Here is an 18,988-nt window from a genome sequence, read left to right as displayed (position 1 = left end):
GTCATGCAAAGTAGATCTAACTGACTTGCCAAAACTATAATTTGTTAACAAAAAATTTGTGGAGTGGTTGAAAAACGAGTTAATGACTCCAACCTAAGTGTATGTCAACTTCCGACTTCAACTGTAGATATTCCATAAGAAATATGCCATTTCCAGCTACAATTGTCATTTACAACATTAACAATGTCAACACTGTATTTCTGATCAATTTGAATGTTATTTTAATGGACAAAACATGTGCTTTTCTTTCAAAAATAAGGACATTTTCAAGTGACCCCAAACTTTTGAACGGTAGTGTATATGTCCTCAAAGATGGAAGGCAGGTGGTTGGCGGTAAGATCAGGTGAGACCATTCTAGCCATTTAGAGGGCAGATAAGTGTGTGAACAACAGGCCATAGAGATAGATAGAAGACATAATGATGCTGTCACAGATGGTATAATGGCACAGATAGAAAAATTGAGGCGATCTCCATTTCAAAGTAGTCCATTTTCTTCATTGGCTGATGGCTCCCAATTTGTAGGAATACCCACCTTTAAAATGGTGGAAGTCCACAATGGCAATGTCCATGCTAAAATTGATTGTAATCATGAGTCTATGACAACAGGCAAAACTTCAATAGTCAAGTTGCCAAAATTCCTGCTTAAATCAGTACAATCGTAACAACCAAACCATCATGAAACTTTTATTCAATCAAATTAGCAATATTTTTGTTGTTGACCAAATTCAACACTCATTGACCTCCATACAAAAATTCCTCACTTCGTGGTCTTTATTTTGGTGGACAGATTTTGGGCTGCTGTGGCTAGACGAGTACCGCTTGTAAAGTGTAAACAGCTGGTAAGGACAGCTTAGCTTTCGTTTCCTTAGTCGCTTGGAACAAATGAGTGCTCCTAACTTTGAACAATTACATGCCTTCTTGATGGAGTGTGGCATATAACAGCATGATACGTAACTGAATAGAGCCTTCCCACTGCAAAAACTGGTTGAATCAATGTTGTTTCAACGTAATTTGCTAACGTATTGTGACGTATTTCCCAAGTAGACTCCACATTGGATTTGAAAAAAGTAATCAACTGTTTTGAGTGACATTTCAACCACAGGATAATGTTATGGTAACCAATTTAACAGACAAAAAAATGTTGAATTTGTAGCTTTGAAACTGTAAGGGGGGTGATATCTACAGGTATTCGTTTGGTCTACTATCCAGTGTTTTAACCAAGCCCAGCTTAACTTTGATATTGTCACTGACTACTAGCAGTGTGCAATATTGTGAAGGATAAGATCTCACTGTTGCTATTGAAGTCATTCCAAAGGGTAGGATTAACAGAGCAAATTAAATCAAACCAAAGCTTGTCACGTGCACCAAATACAACCTTACACTGAAATGCTTACATTTCGTGTAACCATCTTTAAAGTCATACAGTATATTGTCACATTTTAGTCATCTAGCAGACGCTCTTATCCAGAGCGACTTACAGGAGGATTATTTAAGATACTGTTTGATGAGGTAGGGTTTCAGATGTTTTCAGAAGATGAGCAGGGACTCTGCTGTACTTGCTTCAGGGGAAGTAAAGTGTAAACAGGCAGGCTGCTGTGTTTTGGATAAGTTTCAGGGGTTTGATGGCACAAGCGGTGAGCCCAGCCGACAGTGAGTTGCAGTAGTCGAAACAGAACAAGTGCCTGGATTAGGACCTGTGCCACTTCCTGTGTGAGGTAGGGTCGTACCCTAAGGATGTTGTAGAGCATGAACCTGCAGGAGCGGGACACTGATTTGATGTTTGCAGAGAACGACAGGTTGAGGCTCCCAGCCTTGAGGGACAGGAGGATCTGATGGTTCACGGTGTCAAAGGCAGCAGATAGATCTAGTAAGATGAGAATATAGGAGTGTCATCTTTGGCAGTGCATAGAGCCTCCGTGACAGAGAAGAGCAGTCTCGTTTGCGTGACCCGTATTGAAGCCTGACTGGTGCGGGTCAAGAAGATTTTTCTGACAGATCACAAGAAAGTTGATCAAAGAAAGCATGCTCAAGTGTTTCGGAAAGAAAAGAAAGAAGGGATACAGACAGGTCTATAGTTTTTGATGTCAGATGAGTTGTGTTGGTTTCTTGGGGTGCAACTCAAGCCATTTTCAAGCCAGAGGGGACGCAGCTAGTGGTCAGGGATGAGTGAAGTGAGGAATGGGAGAAGGTCTCCAGAGATGGTCTGAAGAAGGGAGGAGGGGATGGGGGTCGAGCAGGAAAGTTGTCAGGTGGCCAGGCCTCACTAGTTGCAGGATGTCAACTGGTGAGAGGGGAGAAAGAGGTCAAGGCATTGGGTAGTTCTGTGTGTTAGACCAGTGGACTCAATAGGTTGAGTGAATGTGGTCAAGTGATTGACAAAGTCGTCCGCAGAGGGGGAAGGGTGGACGATTAAGGAGGTGTAAGAGTTTCCTATGGTTAGAGGCAGAAGCTTGACATTTAAAGTGGCTTAAGCAGTGGATACAGTTGGAAGAGAAGGTAGATAGGAGGGAGTGGAAGGCTCATGTGTCTTACGGAAGTTTGGTTCTCAATTTTTTTGCTCAGCTGCCCGCCCTGTTCTGTAAACTCGTAATGAGTCACTCAGCCACGGAGCAGGAGGGGAGGGCCGAGCCGGCCGGGACGAAAGGGGACAGTGCGAGTCATAGGATGCCTAAAGGGAAGCGTGTTAGGGTCGAAGAGGCAGAATCAGGAGACAGAAGGGAGAAGGATTTAGCAGAAGGGAGCGATGATAGGATAGAAGAGGAGAGAGTAGTGGGAGAGAGAGAGCGAAGATTGTAACCGTGCATGACCATCTGGGTCGGAGCTGAGTGGTTCGGGCTGGAGGAAAGGGAGACAGAAAAGGAAACAAAGTAGTGATCAGAGACCTGGAGGGGGGGTTGCAGTGAGATCAGTAGGTGAGCAGCCTCTAGTAAAGATGAGGTCAAGCATATTGCCTGCCTTGTGAGCTGGAAGGTATTGGGAAAGGGTGAGGTCAAGAGGCAAGGAGGGGAAAGAGAGAGTTGAAAGAAAAACAAAGGCAGACGTTGTAAGGTTGAAGTGTTCAAGTACGAAGAGCGGTGAGCCATCGTCAGGAAATGAGGTTATCAAGGTGTCAAGCTCATTGAAGAACTCTCCAAGGGCACCTGGTGCGCGTTAGATAACAATAATGTTAACCTTGAGTTTACAAGTGACTGCATGGAATTCAAATGAGGAGATGGACAGGTGAGAGAATCTCCACTTAGGAGAAATTAGTAGACCTATGCTATCACCGCAACGATCATATACACTATCTGACTGAGAGAAAACACAGTCAGGGGAAGAAAGAGCCGCTGTAGTAGCAGTGTTCTCTGGGGTGATCCATGTCTCCATCAGGGACAAAAAGGACTGAAGGGCAGCATAGGCTGAGATGAACTCAGCATTCTTCAAAGCAGATCGGCAGTTCCAAACATTGCCAGAGATCCAGAATTCCACATGGGTTGTGTGCGCAGGGTACACTAAATTAGATGGGTTGTGCGTGCAGGGTACACTAAATTAGATGGGTTGTGCGTGCAGGGTACACTAAATTAGATGGGTTGTGCGTGCAGGGTACACTAAATTAGATGGGTTGTGAGTGCAGGGTACACTAAATTAGATGGGTTGTGCGTGCAGGGTACACTAAATTAGAAGGGTTGTGCGCGCAGGGTACACTAAATTAGAAGGGTTGTGCACGCAGGGTACACTAAATTAGAAGGGTTGTGCACGCAGGGTACACTAAATTAGAAGGGTTGCAGCCAAGGGGTGGGGAGTGTCTGTAAAGCCTACAGGTAGAGGTGCAAACAGGTATAGAAAACACACATAGTTGACAAAGCTAAAAAAAAAAAGTCCACAATGAGAATCTGTAAATAACTAGGTAAGATACTCAAGTGAGAGGGTGGTGTGATGACCTCCTCTGTTTCCTTGAATAAGTCAGCAGGACATCTCGACAAAAACCGTCTTTGTTCCCACCACTGACACGACCACCGCTTACAGCTGCTGCTGAGAAACCAGGGGAGACTGAATAAATAACAATAATTGCTGATTGCCTAGGAGAGGTGAAACCACTCCCCCTCCAATACAGCCACTGATTACCAATACAAGTCACTCATTGCCCTGCCCCTTGATCCTGGTTGATGTGTCAACGACCTTCTGCAAGTTATGAGCAGTCAGCAGTACACATACCAGGTAGGCCACTGGGAAATCGGGCAAAACTTAAAATAGAAGGCCTAAGCTAGCAAAACGTAGTAGAACAGATAAAGACAGGAGTCCTCTAGCTATAGAATGAAGATTATATTATTGAGGCCTATATAGCATTTGCGTAGTCATCAACAGCTATTGATTAAATTCAACCTAGTGTTCAACTAAAATAGACAATACAGTGGGGCAAAAAAGTATTTAGTCAGCCATCAATTGTGCAAGTTCTCCGACTTAAAAAGATGAGAGAGGCCTGTATTTTCATCATAGGTACACTTCAACTATGACAGACAAAATGAGTTTAAAAAATCCAGAAAATCACATTGTAGGATTTTTTATGAATTTATTTGCAAATTATGGTGGAAAATAAGTATTTGGTCAATAACAAAAGTTTATCTTAATACTTTGTTAAATACCCTTTGTTGGCAATGACAGAGGTCAAACGTTTTCTGTAAGTCTTCACAAGGCTTTCACACACTGTTGCTGGTATTTTGGCCCATTCCTCCATGCAGATCTCGTCTAGAGCAGTGATGTTTTGGGGCTGTTGCTGGGCAACACGGACTTTCAACTCCCTCCAAATATTTTCTATGGGATTGAGATCTGGAGACTGGCAAGGCCACTCCAGGACCTTGAAATGCTTCTTACGAAGCCACTCCTTTGTTGCCCCGGCAGTGTGTTTGGGATCATTGTCATGCTGAAAGACCCAGCCATGTTTCATCTTCAATGCCCTTGCTGATGGAAGGAGGTTTTCACTCAATCTCACGATACATGGCCCCATTCATTCTTTCCTTTACACGGGTCAGTCACCCCAGTCCCTTTGCAGAAAAACAGCCCCAAAGCATGACGTTTCCACCCCCATGCTTCACAGTAGGTATGGTGTTCTTTGGATGCAACTCAGCATTCTTTATCCTCCAAACACGATGAGTTGAGTTTTTACCAAAAAGTTATATTTTGGTTTCATCTGACCATATGACATTCTCCCAATCTTCTTCTGGATCATCCAAATGCTCTCTAGCAAACTTCAAACGGGCCTGGACATGTTCTGGCTTAAGCAGGGGGACACTTCTGGCACTGCAGGATTTGAGTCCCTGGCGGCGTAGTGTGTTACTGATGGTAGGCTTTGTTACTTTAGTCCCAGCTCTCTGCAGGTCATTCACTAGGTCCTCCCGTGTGGTTCTGGGATTTTTGCTCACCGCTCGTGTGATCATTTTGACCCCACGGGGTGAGATCTTGCGTGGAGCCCCAGATCAAGGGAGATTATCAGTGGTCTTGTATGTCTTCCATTTCCTAATAATTGCTCCCACAGTTGATTTCTTCAAACCAAGCTGCTTACCTATTGCAGATTCAGTCTTCCCAGCCGGGTGCAGGTCTACAATTTTGTTTCTGGTGTCCTTTGGCAGCTCTTTGGTCTTGGCCATAGTGGAGTTCGGAGTGTGACTGTTTGAGGTTGTGGACAGGTCTCTTTTATACTGATAACAAGTTCAAACAGGTGCCATTAATACAGGTAACGAGTGGAGGACAGAGGAGCCTCTTAAAGAAGAAGTCACAGGTCTGTGAGAGCCAGAAATCTTGCTTGTTTGTAGGTGACCAAATACTTATTTTCAACCATAATTTGCAAATAAATTCATTAAAAATCCTACAATGTGATTTTCTGGATTTTTTTTTTCTCATTTTGTCTGTCATAGTTGAAGTGTACCTTTGAAAATTACAGACCTCTCTCATCTTTTTAAGTGGGAGAACTTGCACAAATGGTGGCTTACTAAATACTTTTTTGCCCCACTGTACATATGCCTAGGGTTTCAAGCTTTGGTTGATTTCAAATGTAATCTTCAAGTGAATAATTAATATGTTGGATTCACATCTCCATCTCAACCAAAAATCTATGTTAAAGAATAGCACTAAATCAAATCAAACGTTTTTTAAAAGTGCATTTAAAGTTTGATTTGATTTGGAGACGTGAATCCAACATATCAGTTATAAAAAAATTTGACAACCTAGAATCAAAGCCAGACGAACTCAGTGGCACAAAATCTCCTTTAAATGTTGATATTTGGTTGCTTTGACAACCAAACATAATTCAATATCACTTTTGCTGTACAGTAAATAGCCTATTAGCTTGTTGACAAGTTAACAAATTATATATTCGATTCACGTCTCCAACTAAACCAAAAATAAAAGTTAAAGATTAGGATTAACCCAGTGGCTCAGATGAAGCTATTGAAGCATTAGATACAATAAGCATTAGATACATCTCTTTAAAATGTTGATATTTGGTTGCAATATCAACCAAACACAATTCAATATGACTTTTATAATATAGTAAATAGCTTAAGGTTAAGGCTATGTTCGAAACTAATGTAACAGTATTTATTTTCACTTAAAATGAGTAACACATCTATGGCGACATTTTGAAATGTGAGTCCCTTTGAATCAGTATTTTAGGTAGGAATTGTGCACCTATATATATATTTTTTTTTGAAAGCCTGTTATATTGAATTAAGTACCCTTTTTAATACAGACCACATGGAGAATTCAATAAATCCAGTTTTTTAAAATATAAATAAAGGCTTGCTGAAGTGCCAAAATGCTGCATTTTGACATGTCTTTCCTTCAACCATGTGTCACCCACTTAATCCCAAAATGTCTCCAAGTTTCACCATCAGCCCTAGATATTTTTGTTGATTTGACAAAGATATGTCTGAAGATTATTATTTATTTGATGTGATTACTCGTGTTATGGTCAAGCCTGTTGCGTGAAGTTTACGTCTAGTTTTAATATGGAGAAACTATTACTTAAAATAAAAACATTCAAAAGAAACAAACATATATTAGTCAAATCATAGACTAAAAGCTGGTGAGCTGGTTCTGCTCCTTTTTGGACATTTGCTGGTGTTTCGTGGTGGAAAACTGAGCGGGTCGATCATAACAGGTCAACTCTGTTAAACATAGATAGACAGGATAGAAATGTTTAACTTTTTTGTTTTTAATGAAGCTTACATTCACTTGCCACTCCCTGGTGCACACAACAAGCTTTAATGGCAATCTTCAATTTAAGAAGAAATCAGTAACCCTGTTGCTTTATTTTGCACTTAGGCACTTATTATTGTCTTTTTTTTAGTTTAACCTCTTGAGAGGATACGTTTTTTTTTAATGAAGTTGAACATGTGCTCTTTTGACATAATGTTAAAATGAGGTGAAATCAACGTTTTTTGACCAAGTTAAATTTCTCAAAAGGCACCAACATGGTGGAATGACCCTAATGTATTCTTATGTAATCATAGGGAGCTTGCATATTCAAGATAGCATGCAAAGGTACAGGTCTGTGGATCTATACAATTGCTACAATAATCTGCACAGCATCTCGAACAGCATTGACGATTTGCACTATGTTTAATGTAATATCAACTACAAACCAGGTCATTTGGTTCTGCTATTAGAGGAATCATAGTAACAACACATTACGTTTTTGTACAAAATATATGTCGTTGTATTCCCATTTGAACTGTGTTGTACTTTTAAATGGTTGAAAAAGCACTGATAACACATTTGGGACATTGTTGTGCCTTTTGATGGATGAAAGCATGGTGACAACACATTGGGAATATTCAATAAACTTCTGTCTGTCTTTTTGAGTGGCTGAATAAAGGTTTCAATGTCTCAATCAAATATTAATATAGTAATATCAAATATTACCCAAATGTCCACGTTGTAATGACGTGGTGTGCCCAGTGGGTTGGTACTCTAACCACTAAAGAGAAAGCAGGCCTTGCTTTCTGCGTTTGCAATGACAAACACTCCCCTTTCAACGAAAATCGTAAAGACCGGTTAAATCAAACACATATGTTAGAAAATGTAAACATATTTAGTAAATACATAAGAAACATAAATACTTCCCATAGGCAGCAGACACAACATTTAATTAACTTTCGCCGTAATTAGAGGCTATCTTCTTTCACAGGCCTAATAAAAGTAATAGACTTTGCGAATGTACTTGCTTTGTGTGGTAAACAGACCAAAATAATAATAATGAATAAAAATAGTTTTGTTTCAGCTTGCTTTTGTTGTTTTCTAATAGCATTTTTTAAGACAAAATGCAATAGACAAGTTGATGCAGGAAAATGATACGTGCCTGACTTACATCAGACCATACCCAGGTTTGCCACAACATAGATTTTTGCAATGGAAGCCCCTTGCATTTAAAATTCGATCTGTATTGTTGTACCAACACCCTCAACATCATTTACTTGTCTTGCGTTGCTCGTTTTGTAGGCCTATCAACGAAGTCTTAAATTGGGGGCTGTGTCACTTGATAATTGAGAGTGCTATCATGTGTTTCTGACAGTATTGTGTGGCACGAACTGAGATCTAATTATAAAGCTATTCTATTCAGATGCCACCCGGTTGACCAAGTGCTAGACGCGGGGCAAAACTGGGCATGAGGCCTCTCAAGGAACGAATGGCAAATAGTCTACGTCGTTTTCTTTGTAAATATGAGGCTACTCTTTGCTCGTTGTATAGGGAACAACTTGAGTAAAGTTTCTAATTGGACACGTGTTTTTCTTCTGTCGGTTATTTGAAGATCAACTGATTCCTTTGTATCTCGCTCCGCTTTTTAAAAGGCAATGAGTGATCTATTAGGGGGGGCATATGTGTCCTAATTAGGTCCTTTTCAAGCCTTTAGAATATACGCGCGCCCCCTGCTGCGAGCACCCCGCGGCCAGACTTGGAAGCCCAGGAACTATTTAATGCTCGGGATGTGCGCTGCGCGTGTCACACAGTCCAGAGATTACAAGTGACGTGTAGCGTACAATCAGACGGTCCTCACAAGCACTTTATTTTGAACTAGGGACTTTTAAACTGGGCACCGATTTCGTGTAGCGGCTACACGTTTTCTCCTGCCGGGTAAAAACAGTTTATTGAATTGAACAATAATACTTTAAAATGGAAGATGTATTATTTGACTTGGATCAAGATGGCACTACAGACTTTGATTTCTGGGGCCAAATGGACCTTAACTTCCAGTTCCAGGCCCAGTTGGACAGTCTACTCGTTGACTGCACCACGGTCACTGGCCAGCTTTCACCATGGTCCTCGTTCGGCGGCCAGTCCATGTTCCCGGACGCGCAGCTGACCTTCACAGACCTGGACTCGCAGTCTCCCGGCCTTGGCGCTGGTGCTGAAGTGGACAGCTCCTCGGCGGACGAGCCCCACGAGATGAGCAAGCGCAGGCCGCTGCGGTTTGTGCCCCATCACCCGTACAAGATCCAGCGACATGCCGCTAATATCCGGGAGAGGAAGAGGATGCTGAGTATCAATTCGGCGTTCGAAGAGCTGCGGTGCCACGTGCCCACCTTTCCTTACGAAAAGCGCCTGTCCAAGATTGATACCCTGAGACTCGCCATTGCCTACATTGCCCTCCTGAGGGAAATATTGATATCGGGCTGCGACCCCAAGTCATATTTGGATGAATGCATGAAGAATGGTTACAAGAATCAAACCAATGCAATATGGAACACAAGTGGTGAGCCGAGTATACAAATAGCCTAATTACTGAAAAAGTATATGTTGTCAGAACCATGTTATATTATGCAATGAGATTGCATTTATAAACAATTCGATTCTTTGCTTGAAAGATAAGGTTTTGAATCTGTTCCATTCAAAGATTGAAAAGGTACATAAAACTGGTGCAAAAGCTCCTGCAATAGGCTATATCTGTCCCCTTAGATACTTTTGCCTCCCACATGGTCGTAATTATATGCACGTACATGTAGAAATAGTCAATAGGAAAACTGAGAATGTGTAATGGCTATAACTTGACCAAATAGTCTATTACAGTAGACTCCCACTGGGCATAAACCGGTTGAATCAACTTTGTTTCAATGTAATTTGTCAACTTATTGTGACTTGGAAAATGTGGAAAATACATTGGATTTGAAAAAAGTCATCAACATAAGCTATTGTTTTAAAGGGTGAAATTTCAACCCCAGGATTATGTCATTTTGGTAACCAAATTTCAACATAGCCCGAACCTCACATAAAATATGTTGAATTTGTACTTTTAAAACAATGTTAGATCTTCAACATTATATCCACGATCAGACACAAATAAATAGGCTGGGCAGCACCTCCTACTGGAGAATTGATCTATCTACAGCTACCCTTTGGTCTTCCATCCAGGGTTTTAATCAAGCCCAGCTATGATATTTGTCACTGACTATTATTACCAATGTGCTATTTGAGAGATCTCCACTTAAAAACGAAATATATTCACTGTTACTATGAAAGTCATTCCAAAGGGTATGTTTAACAGAGCAAATGGATTGTTATCATACTTTTTGTCAAATGTTATCAATGATACTATTTAGGCCGGTATAGCATTTGCAAAGTCATCAACAGCTATTGATTAAATTTTAATCCAGGATTCAACAACAAATAGACAATACATATGCCTCGGGTTTCAAAGCACTGGTTGATTTAAAATGTTATGATATTTAGTGATATTTAATTGTGTTTTGGTTGTCAATGCAACCAAATATCAACATTTGAAGGATATCTTTCTTCTGCTTGGACAGCACATTTTGAGGTTACTGAAACTATAAATGTATTCTTATGTAATCGTGTGCATGTTCAAGATAGAATGCATAGGTTGTTGGCTCGTCGCAGATCTGTTGAGATCTTCACAATTGCTGTAATAATCTGCGCAATCCAGGTAATATGGTTCTGCTATTAGATGAAACAGTGATAACACATTGATCTGCTGTAGAAATAAACAACATATCGGACATTGTATTCCCAGTTGAACTTTGCTGTGCTTTTTAAATGGTTGTAAGCCGCAGTGGTAGACATTTGGGTGACAACTAAACCAAAAATCCATCATTTTTTTTTTCTCCATTGGAATTTGGTTGTGCTTTTTAGATGGTTCAAAGCAGAGTAATAACCCATTGGAAATTCAACTCACTTTTGGGTGTCTTTTCTTGTGTTCGTCCTATTTCTATTTCTCGTGCGTTTTTATTCTACTTTGCTTTTTAATAAACTAAATTTTTTATAGTATCGTTGCGTTGTTGGGAAAGAGCAAGAAAGGCATTTCACTGTACTAGTGCACGTGACCATAAAAACTTTGATGGCATTAAGGTAAATCTATATATTTTTCCATTGGAATTCTAGTTTGTAAACCAATACTGTATGTGCATGGCCCATATGTTTTATGACTTAATGTGTGGGTGTGGGACATTACCAAACCCCATTCACGAAAATGGCAAACAGCAGACAGGATAGACCCAAAGAAGGATGAGGTATTTATAATTAAAGTGTTTATAATTAAATTAGCACATGGAGAAGGGCAGCATATGCTAATAGCTGACAGCAAACTCCAAAGCTCATTGGCTCTTAATTGAGTTTGTGTCACTTAAACAGCTTGCTTTGTTTATGTTTGTTGTGTGTTTTATTCCCAGCTGTCTCTCTCTTTGGTGTGGGTGCTCAAAGGCTCCCCTTTGCCAGAGCACAAGTATTCTCGCTGCACTCAATGGTTGGCTGTGTACTTTAGTTAACCAATTCTGTGGGGCTCCACTCCAGCCATATGGAGGGGGCATTGAGGAGTGACTGTACCCCTTTGCTCAGCCCGGACCTGCGACTTATTAAACAATCATTAAAATGTATCTAAAGATGTATCTAAAGCCCCATGTTTGCCCTTCTTTTGTCTCGTCTCACTCTAGATCTGACAGCCCGGCTCTCCTGGATAAAGTGGGATTAACTCAGGATGGAGCGACCCAAGTACGTGGGGGGGGGGGGGATTTACGCCCTCTTCTCTGTTCGTGTCAATGGCAGCATCACATCAGGGGCTGAGTGACATCTGCAGACTTCTCACCAGGTCGTGCACCTCTCTCTGCAGCCATCCGCGCCCCTCACAGCTTTTAATATTTGAATGTGTTGTGGATTGGTAATTGAGTGTCAGTGTTTCTCTGGAGTTGCCCGTTGTTTTACAGTGAATGGGGGACCGGGGGCAGACTCAAGCCCATAGGGATGGTGCTTGTCACAGGGGAGCGAAGCAGGCTGGCATGGGACTGAATTAACCTTGGTAAAAAAACAAAAACAGAATCGTATGGAGTATGATACTGAAGTGTTAATTTGAAACCTTTTGCTGTTGTTCATTAGACACTGTTACAAGGGACTTGATCATGTAAATTAGACTGTGTGACACCCACATTTCACTAAGTTAATTTATCCCAATGAATTAATAATTGTATTTATTTGAATTAATGTATTTATTCGTCAATTTGTTTATTTATTTATTATTTTGTATTGATAATTTTGGTTCTTTTGTATTATTTTGATGTATTAACATACCTTTTTTATTAATGATTTATTCAACTTTTCTAATTTATGGTTGTTAGTTGTTTATATTTAATCAATTATGTATTGTCATCAAATGGACCATTTTGATATTCATACTACTTATTATGAAGATACCTGTATATTGTTTTTCTAGTGCTTGTGAGTAATTGAGGTGAAACTGTAAAGCTGGGTTGGACTGGGGAATGGATTTGTGCTTGATGGCAAATCAGGGAATTCCTAACACAATTAAATTAGGCAGTATGTTTTCCAGATTATTCCCCCCATGCTGACTGTATTCCTCTATGCTGGTTAGGAGTTTGAAACGAAGATGGAATGAATCCAACCAACCTGTGTGTATTTGTAATGGTTCCCGAAGCCCTGTTGGTGACATTGAATCTGCAGCTGTGGTGTCCAGGCCCACTGTAGAGACCTTTAGCTTTCCCCCTGCACACACAGGGCAGCATTTGGTTTAGCCATTTCCCTTATGGTTAAAATATGTACTCCGGTGACTCCACATTCTGTTCCCACTTAGCTGGCCTCTATTCACTGGGACCAGCTAAGCAAGGTCTCACTGACACTGTCACTGTAAATGACTCCCAATGTAATCCATGGATGTCAATGTAGTGCCTGTCTACTCATACTACGTATGGTTTAGTCAGAGACGTAGTAAACGGAGACAGAAGGCGTATACCCAGTGCACACACTCCCTCTGTTCTCCTGCACGTGTACTTTTAGTGCTGCTAATGACCCTCACTGGAAACGCAGGAACACACAGCAATATGGGAAGTCCATTTGGGTGGGGGACATGTAAGGGGGGATGGTGGTGAGGTTTCTCAGAGGACCCTAAATGGGAGTATGGGAGTGTCACCCCTCCCACAGGTGTTTGTGTCACCTGTGGATCCATTCCCACCACCTCCTTCAGGGTTACACCCTTTCTTTAACCACCACCATACACTCCTCCCCTCTAACCCCCCACCCCATGTTACATAGACAGGGCAGGTGTTTTCTTTACTCCCCCTTTGCTCTGTAGCCTACTGTACACCTGTTTTACTTGACTGTGGATGTAAGTAAGTGCTTTACACTATGGACTGTGAAATAAATAACTTTGTTAGTTTCTATGGTTGTTTACTCAACTTATATTGAGGACCATTCATCACATCAACAGCCATTCATCTAATGTCACAATTCATGTAATGTACTTGATTAAACAAGTAATGTGCTTGATTATCTACTGATCTTGGAGGTAGCCTATAATGAATTACTTTCTGACACCTTTGACTGTAATGCTCGTTGACCACTACCTCCCTCTGTTGGAAATATTGGATAGGCATTGAGTGGTGGGGACTGGGGAGCAACCGAACATGGAACAATCTTTCAATTACAGGACAGTCACGCTTTTATCGATTACGGTAGGAAAAATATGTAGAAATTCAGAAAATGTAAATCACACACACAATCAAGCCTTTTCCTGCGGTCTTCAAAAAAATGGATGTTTTATTTGCCCATCTTTGGGTAACAATTTTATTTTTCATTTTTGTTTGTACAGGTATTTTGTTACATATACAATTTACATACATGGTTGGCCTACTTTTATACACAGTATTGCATAGCATATAGTTTTTTGAGATACACATGCCATAATAGTGCAGAAGGCCTGCTCCAGCCTTTTACTTTGATGACTAGGCTAGAAAATAGGTCCACTTTACTCATTATCTCGGTCATTAAATGTAAGGGGAAATCGGCTAATTGTGATTATTGGACAAAGAGAAATGATAACTTGATGGACATTAAAATTCTAATCTATCGGTGTTTTCTGTACTGAACTTAAAAAATAAAGTGATCATAAACCTCTAAGGGCTCTGTTCAATCTGTATCCCTGAAGTGTTACAGATAGCGAGCTGCAAAAGTAAAGGTCATTCCCTATTATTAAGGCCGACAGCTGCAGCGTTAACCTTGAATGCAATCTCTGCGAAGGCTGGGAACATTGCCTTTCATTTTCAATCACACTGTAACGCTGTAATTTCCACGATACAGATCGAATAGAGCCCTAAGTTACTAGCTATGACCCTGACCCCAACAGCACGCCTAACCTAGAATGCCTTTCGTATGAGACGAGTGAGCAAAGAGATAGGAAATTGCGAGGTCCACTGCAAACATGTCCAGTCGAGCCTTTTGTTCACAATCCCCATAAGCACTCCGTTACGGATGTCCACAACAGAGTGGAATCACAACGGCCCCCTTGCGTTTGAAGGCTACATTGAGAGACGGATTCCACATACTTTGTGATAGGCTAGCAACTTGTAAACAATTATCCATTCCTATAAGTGAGTACTATTTGAATATTAGTGTTAAATATTACACATTGGTTGTTAAGCCAATTATATTACATGACTGTTGCCTCCTGTCTTAGTTTATTGTTGTGATGGTAATGACATTCGTTTTTTATGCTAATTATTAGGTAGAACTTGTTAGCTACAGTGATATCTTCGACCTAGCCTTTAGCTAGCGAGCTCTGCTCTACAGCTAGCTTGACTTGCTATAAAGTTAGAGAAACAAGTTGAGGAAAAAGTAATTAAACAAAACATGTTTTATCACCTGAAACAATCTATTTATCATGTCTTGAATGAAAAGGTCATATTTTAGCAATCTCCCAAAATAAATGCGATCTCTATGACGAGCGACAGGCTCTCCTCCGTCTTGTGTTACAAACACTACACGTGTCCATTCAGTAGCGTGGTAAAATGTTGTGAACATGACGTATGGCATAATGAAATACGTCACGATGTGTATGGGTCACCAGTCTGTGGATTGCGTCAAGATTTGTCTAGTTTAGTTTTTGCGTCCAATGCTTGTTTGTTGATTTAACATCCGGTTTAGTCCTACCAAAACGGACAAACTCCATAAAGTCTTGAACACTGGGTTGCTAGTTTGCTGTGAGCTGGCAGGTGTGTTTATCGGGCGACCTCGTGAAACCCCGGGCCTATATAATTAGCCCATCGCATTCTGTTGAGCGAAACGGGGATCCAGAGGAAGTAGAGCGAAATGCCTGTAAAAATGCTACAAATCTCCGGGAGAATAAAAATGAAGTTGTCAATTCATCAGTCGGCTACAGTATGGAGGGTTCGATCTGGATTGGGGTAAACCCACTTTTACAATCTCGAAGCAGTTTCCCTGGCATAATAGGACATGCTCAGACTGCTTATACAGTGGGGAGAACAAGTATTTGATACACTGCTGATTTTGCAGGTTTTCCTACTTACAAAGCATGTAGAGGTCTGTAATTTTTTCAACTGTGAGAGACGGAATCTAAAACAAAAATCCAGAAAATCACATTGTATGATTTTTAATAAATTAATTAGCATTTTACTGCATGGCATAAGTATTTGATACATCAGAAAAGCAGAACTTAATATTTGCTACAGAAACATTTGTTTGCAATTACAGAGATACATGTCCTGTAGTTCTTGACCAGGTTTGCAAACACTGCAGCAGGGATTTTGGCCCACTCCTCCATACAAACCTTCTCCAGATCCTTCAGGTTTCGGGGCTGTCGCTGGGCAATGCGGACTTTCAGCTCCCTCCAAAGATTTTCTATTGGGTTCAGGTCTGGAGACTGGCTAGGCCACTCCAGGACCTTGAGATGTTTCTTACGGAGCCACTCTTTAGTTGCCCTGGCTGTGTGTTTGGGGTCGTTGTCATGCTGGAAGACCCAGCCACGACCCATCTTCAATGCTCTTACTGAGGGAAGGAGGTTGTTGGCCAAGATCTCGCGATACATGGCCCCATCCATCCTCCCCTCAATACGGTGCAGTCGTCCTGTCCCCTTTGCAGAAAAGCATCCCCAAAGAATGATGTTTCCACCTCCATGCTTCATGGTTGGGATGGTGTTCTTGGGGTTGTACTCATCCTTCTCCTTCCTCCAAAGATGGCGAGTGGAGTTTAGACCAAAAAACTATATTTTTGTCTCATCAGACCACATGACCTTCTCCCATTCCTCCTCTGGATCATCCAGATGGTCATTGGCAAACTTCAGACGGGCCTGGACATGCGCTGGCTTGAGCAGGGGGACTTTGCGTGTGCTGCAGGATTTTAATCCATGACGGTGTAGTGTGTTACTAATGGTTTTCTTTGAGACTGTGGTCCCAGCTCTCTTCAGGTCATTGACCAGGTCCTACCGTGTAGTTCTGGGCGGATCCCTCACCTTCCTCATGATCACTGATCATTGATCAGTTGTTGCCTTCTCACCAAGCTGCTTGCCTATTGTTTTGTAGCCCATACCAGCCTTGTGCAGGTCTACAATTTGATCTCCGATGTCCTTACACAGCTCTCTGGTCTTGGCCATTGTGGAGAGGTTGGAGTCTGTTCGATTGAGTGTGTGGACAGGTGTCTTTTATACAGGTAACGAGTTCGAACAGGTGGGCTTCTTAAAGAAAAACTTACAGGTCTGTGAGAGCCGGAATTCTTACTGGTTGGTAGGTGATCAAATACTTATGTCATGCAATAAAATGAAAATTAATTACTTAAAAATCATACAATGTGATTTTCTGGATTTTTGTTTTAGATTCCGTCTCTCACAGTTGAAGTGTACCTATGATACCAATTACAGACCTCTACATGCTTTGTAAGTAGGAAAACCTGCAAAATCAGCAGTGTATCAAATACTTGTTCTCCCCACTGTATGTGTATATGCAGGATGATAGAAATTGCCTATGTTTATTTTAAGAAAAGGCCTATTGGTTAGGCCAGGGCTTCTGATATGTTTTAGGTTTGAACCTGAAATAATAATGGAACAACAGCACACAAAATAGTACATGATAGAAACACTATTTGAATATTATTATGAGATAGGGATTATGATAGGGTAAGAGTTGTACTAAGCTCATAAAGCCTTTACAGCCCATTCTTCAAGAAAGAATAGGTATTATTAATTGAAATAACCATGGTGGCTTTTAGTAGACTGTGATGCCCCAATTCACTCACAGCAACATTGTTCTGTAACTGGGTTCCATCATATGGCTCTAACTTGTTCTACTTCTCTCAGAAGGGCAAAACATCAGCTGCCAGGAAAGGGCTGCTTTTGGAACTGTTTATTGGTGTAAGATGAAAAATATGGCCGGCATGGCTATACTTACATGAAACCCGCTCATGGAAGGGATTCCGTGCGATATCGCACACTGAGGTCTAAGTGAAATAAGAAGTCTATGGTAATATGGGCAGGTCGCCGAGCGGTTAAAAGTGATGGGCCAGTAACTGAAAGGTGGCTGGTTTGAATCCCTCAACCGACTAGGTGAAATATCTGTCGATATGCCCTTGATCAGGGCACTTAACCCTAATTGCTCCTGGAAGTCGCTCTGGATACGAGCGTCTGCTAAATGACGTAAATGTAACATCACACTGCATCTGGGCTTTACTTCCCATCCAAATGAATCTTCGATCACTCTGATGTTCAAAGTCTATTCTCTCCATCCTCCTACTCAACCACAGTCCTCAGACAATTTATATTTTACAACTCCCCGTGAAATGAGTTGCTTTCTACAAAGGCTATGTTCAATACGCATCTTTTATCTGGACCGCAGGCCCAAAATTCACTCCTGGGCCAGCAGTGATAGACAGTCTTACAGACTGTGGCTTTAATAGGAAACCAAGTGTGTGTGCCTAGGAAATTAAATACATAAAAGCTTTTACATTTTTTTTTATAAAGACCATTTCAGAACTCACAATATTACAAAATAACAAAACATTTAATGAGGATCTCCTAAGTTACAATTAAGTTAATACATTTGATTCAAACCATTTAATTACGAAATAACAGCATCACAAATACCTGAAGTAATTTGGAAAGGCGAGAACAGGAAGAGCCATTTGATGAAGCAGAAGCCGAAGAGAAATGCTGACTCCACACCAGACCGACCGGTGGCCAGTCGGTCTACGCCTCTTTAATAGCTGTGAAACGCTAGTTAAATACCTCATCTGTTTTTCTCATTACCATTCCTCTTCACAGGGCCGCTGTGCTGCTTTAGCCTGGGAGCTAATAACTCAGAGTGGTGTGTGGGGAAAGCCTGCTGTCGTCTTTACAATACGTCTCGGGGCCCTTTGCTGATGGGGCCAAACGGCGGGGGGCCCCATTTGAAGTATTCTCAGACGAGCATTGGGACCTTCAATAATTTCCTCTTTGGATTGGAATCACAGCTCTCCTGGTGCCCAGCACAAACACTCTAAACAGAGAGTCTAGATAAACAGAGACACTTTAAGGCTATTCTAGTTGTTAAGCACTTAGAGTGCTGCAAGCGATTGTAGCAGTAGTTGCTTGTAATGCTAGTCTAGCCTGGATAGAGAAATTGCATGTTAGCATGTCCATACCACCATACTTTTACTCAGTGTGTGATTTTATTATGAAGTGATCATATTGGTGTCTGGCTTGAGCTCCACAAGAGTGAGGTTTATTGTGCTG

At 41.1% G+C, this 18,988-nt stretch overlaps 1 protein-coding gene across 1 annotated transcript; it reads left to right on the top strand.

Annotated features, from left to right (window-relative positions):
• Positions 1-8,993: 8,993 nt before the first annotated feature.
• LOC118386468 (transcription factor 21-like) lies at positions 8,994-11,977 on the top strand. Its single transcript, XM_035774197.1, has 2 exons — positions 8,994-9,727; positions 11,919-11,977. Exons 1-2 carry the CDS (start codon positions 9,148-9,150, stop codon positions 11,954-11,956), a joined length of 618 nt encoding a protein of 205 aa, XP_035630090.1. The 5' UTR covers positions 8,994-9,147; the 3' UTR covers positions 11,957-11,977.
• The last annotated feature ends 7,011 nt before the right edge of the window (positions 11,978-18,988 follow it).

The sequence above is a fragment of the Oncorhynchus keta genome, chromosome 7 (genome assembly GCF_023373465.1).
Source record: "Oncorhynchus keta strain PuntledgeMale-10-30-2019 chromosome 7, Oket_V2, whole genome shotgun sequence".
Taxonomy (NCBI): Eukaryota; Metazoa; Chordata; class Actinopteri; order Salmoniformes; family Salmonidae; genus Oncorhynchus; species Oncorhynchus keta.
This window is presented reverse-complemented; position numbering and strand designations above follow the sequence as displayed.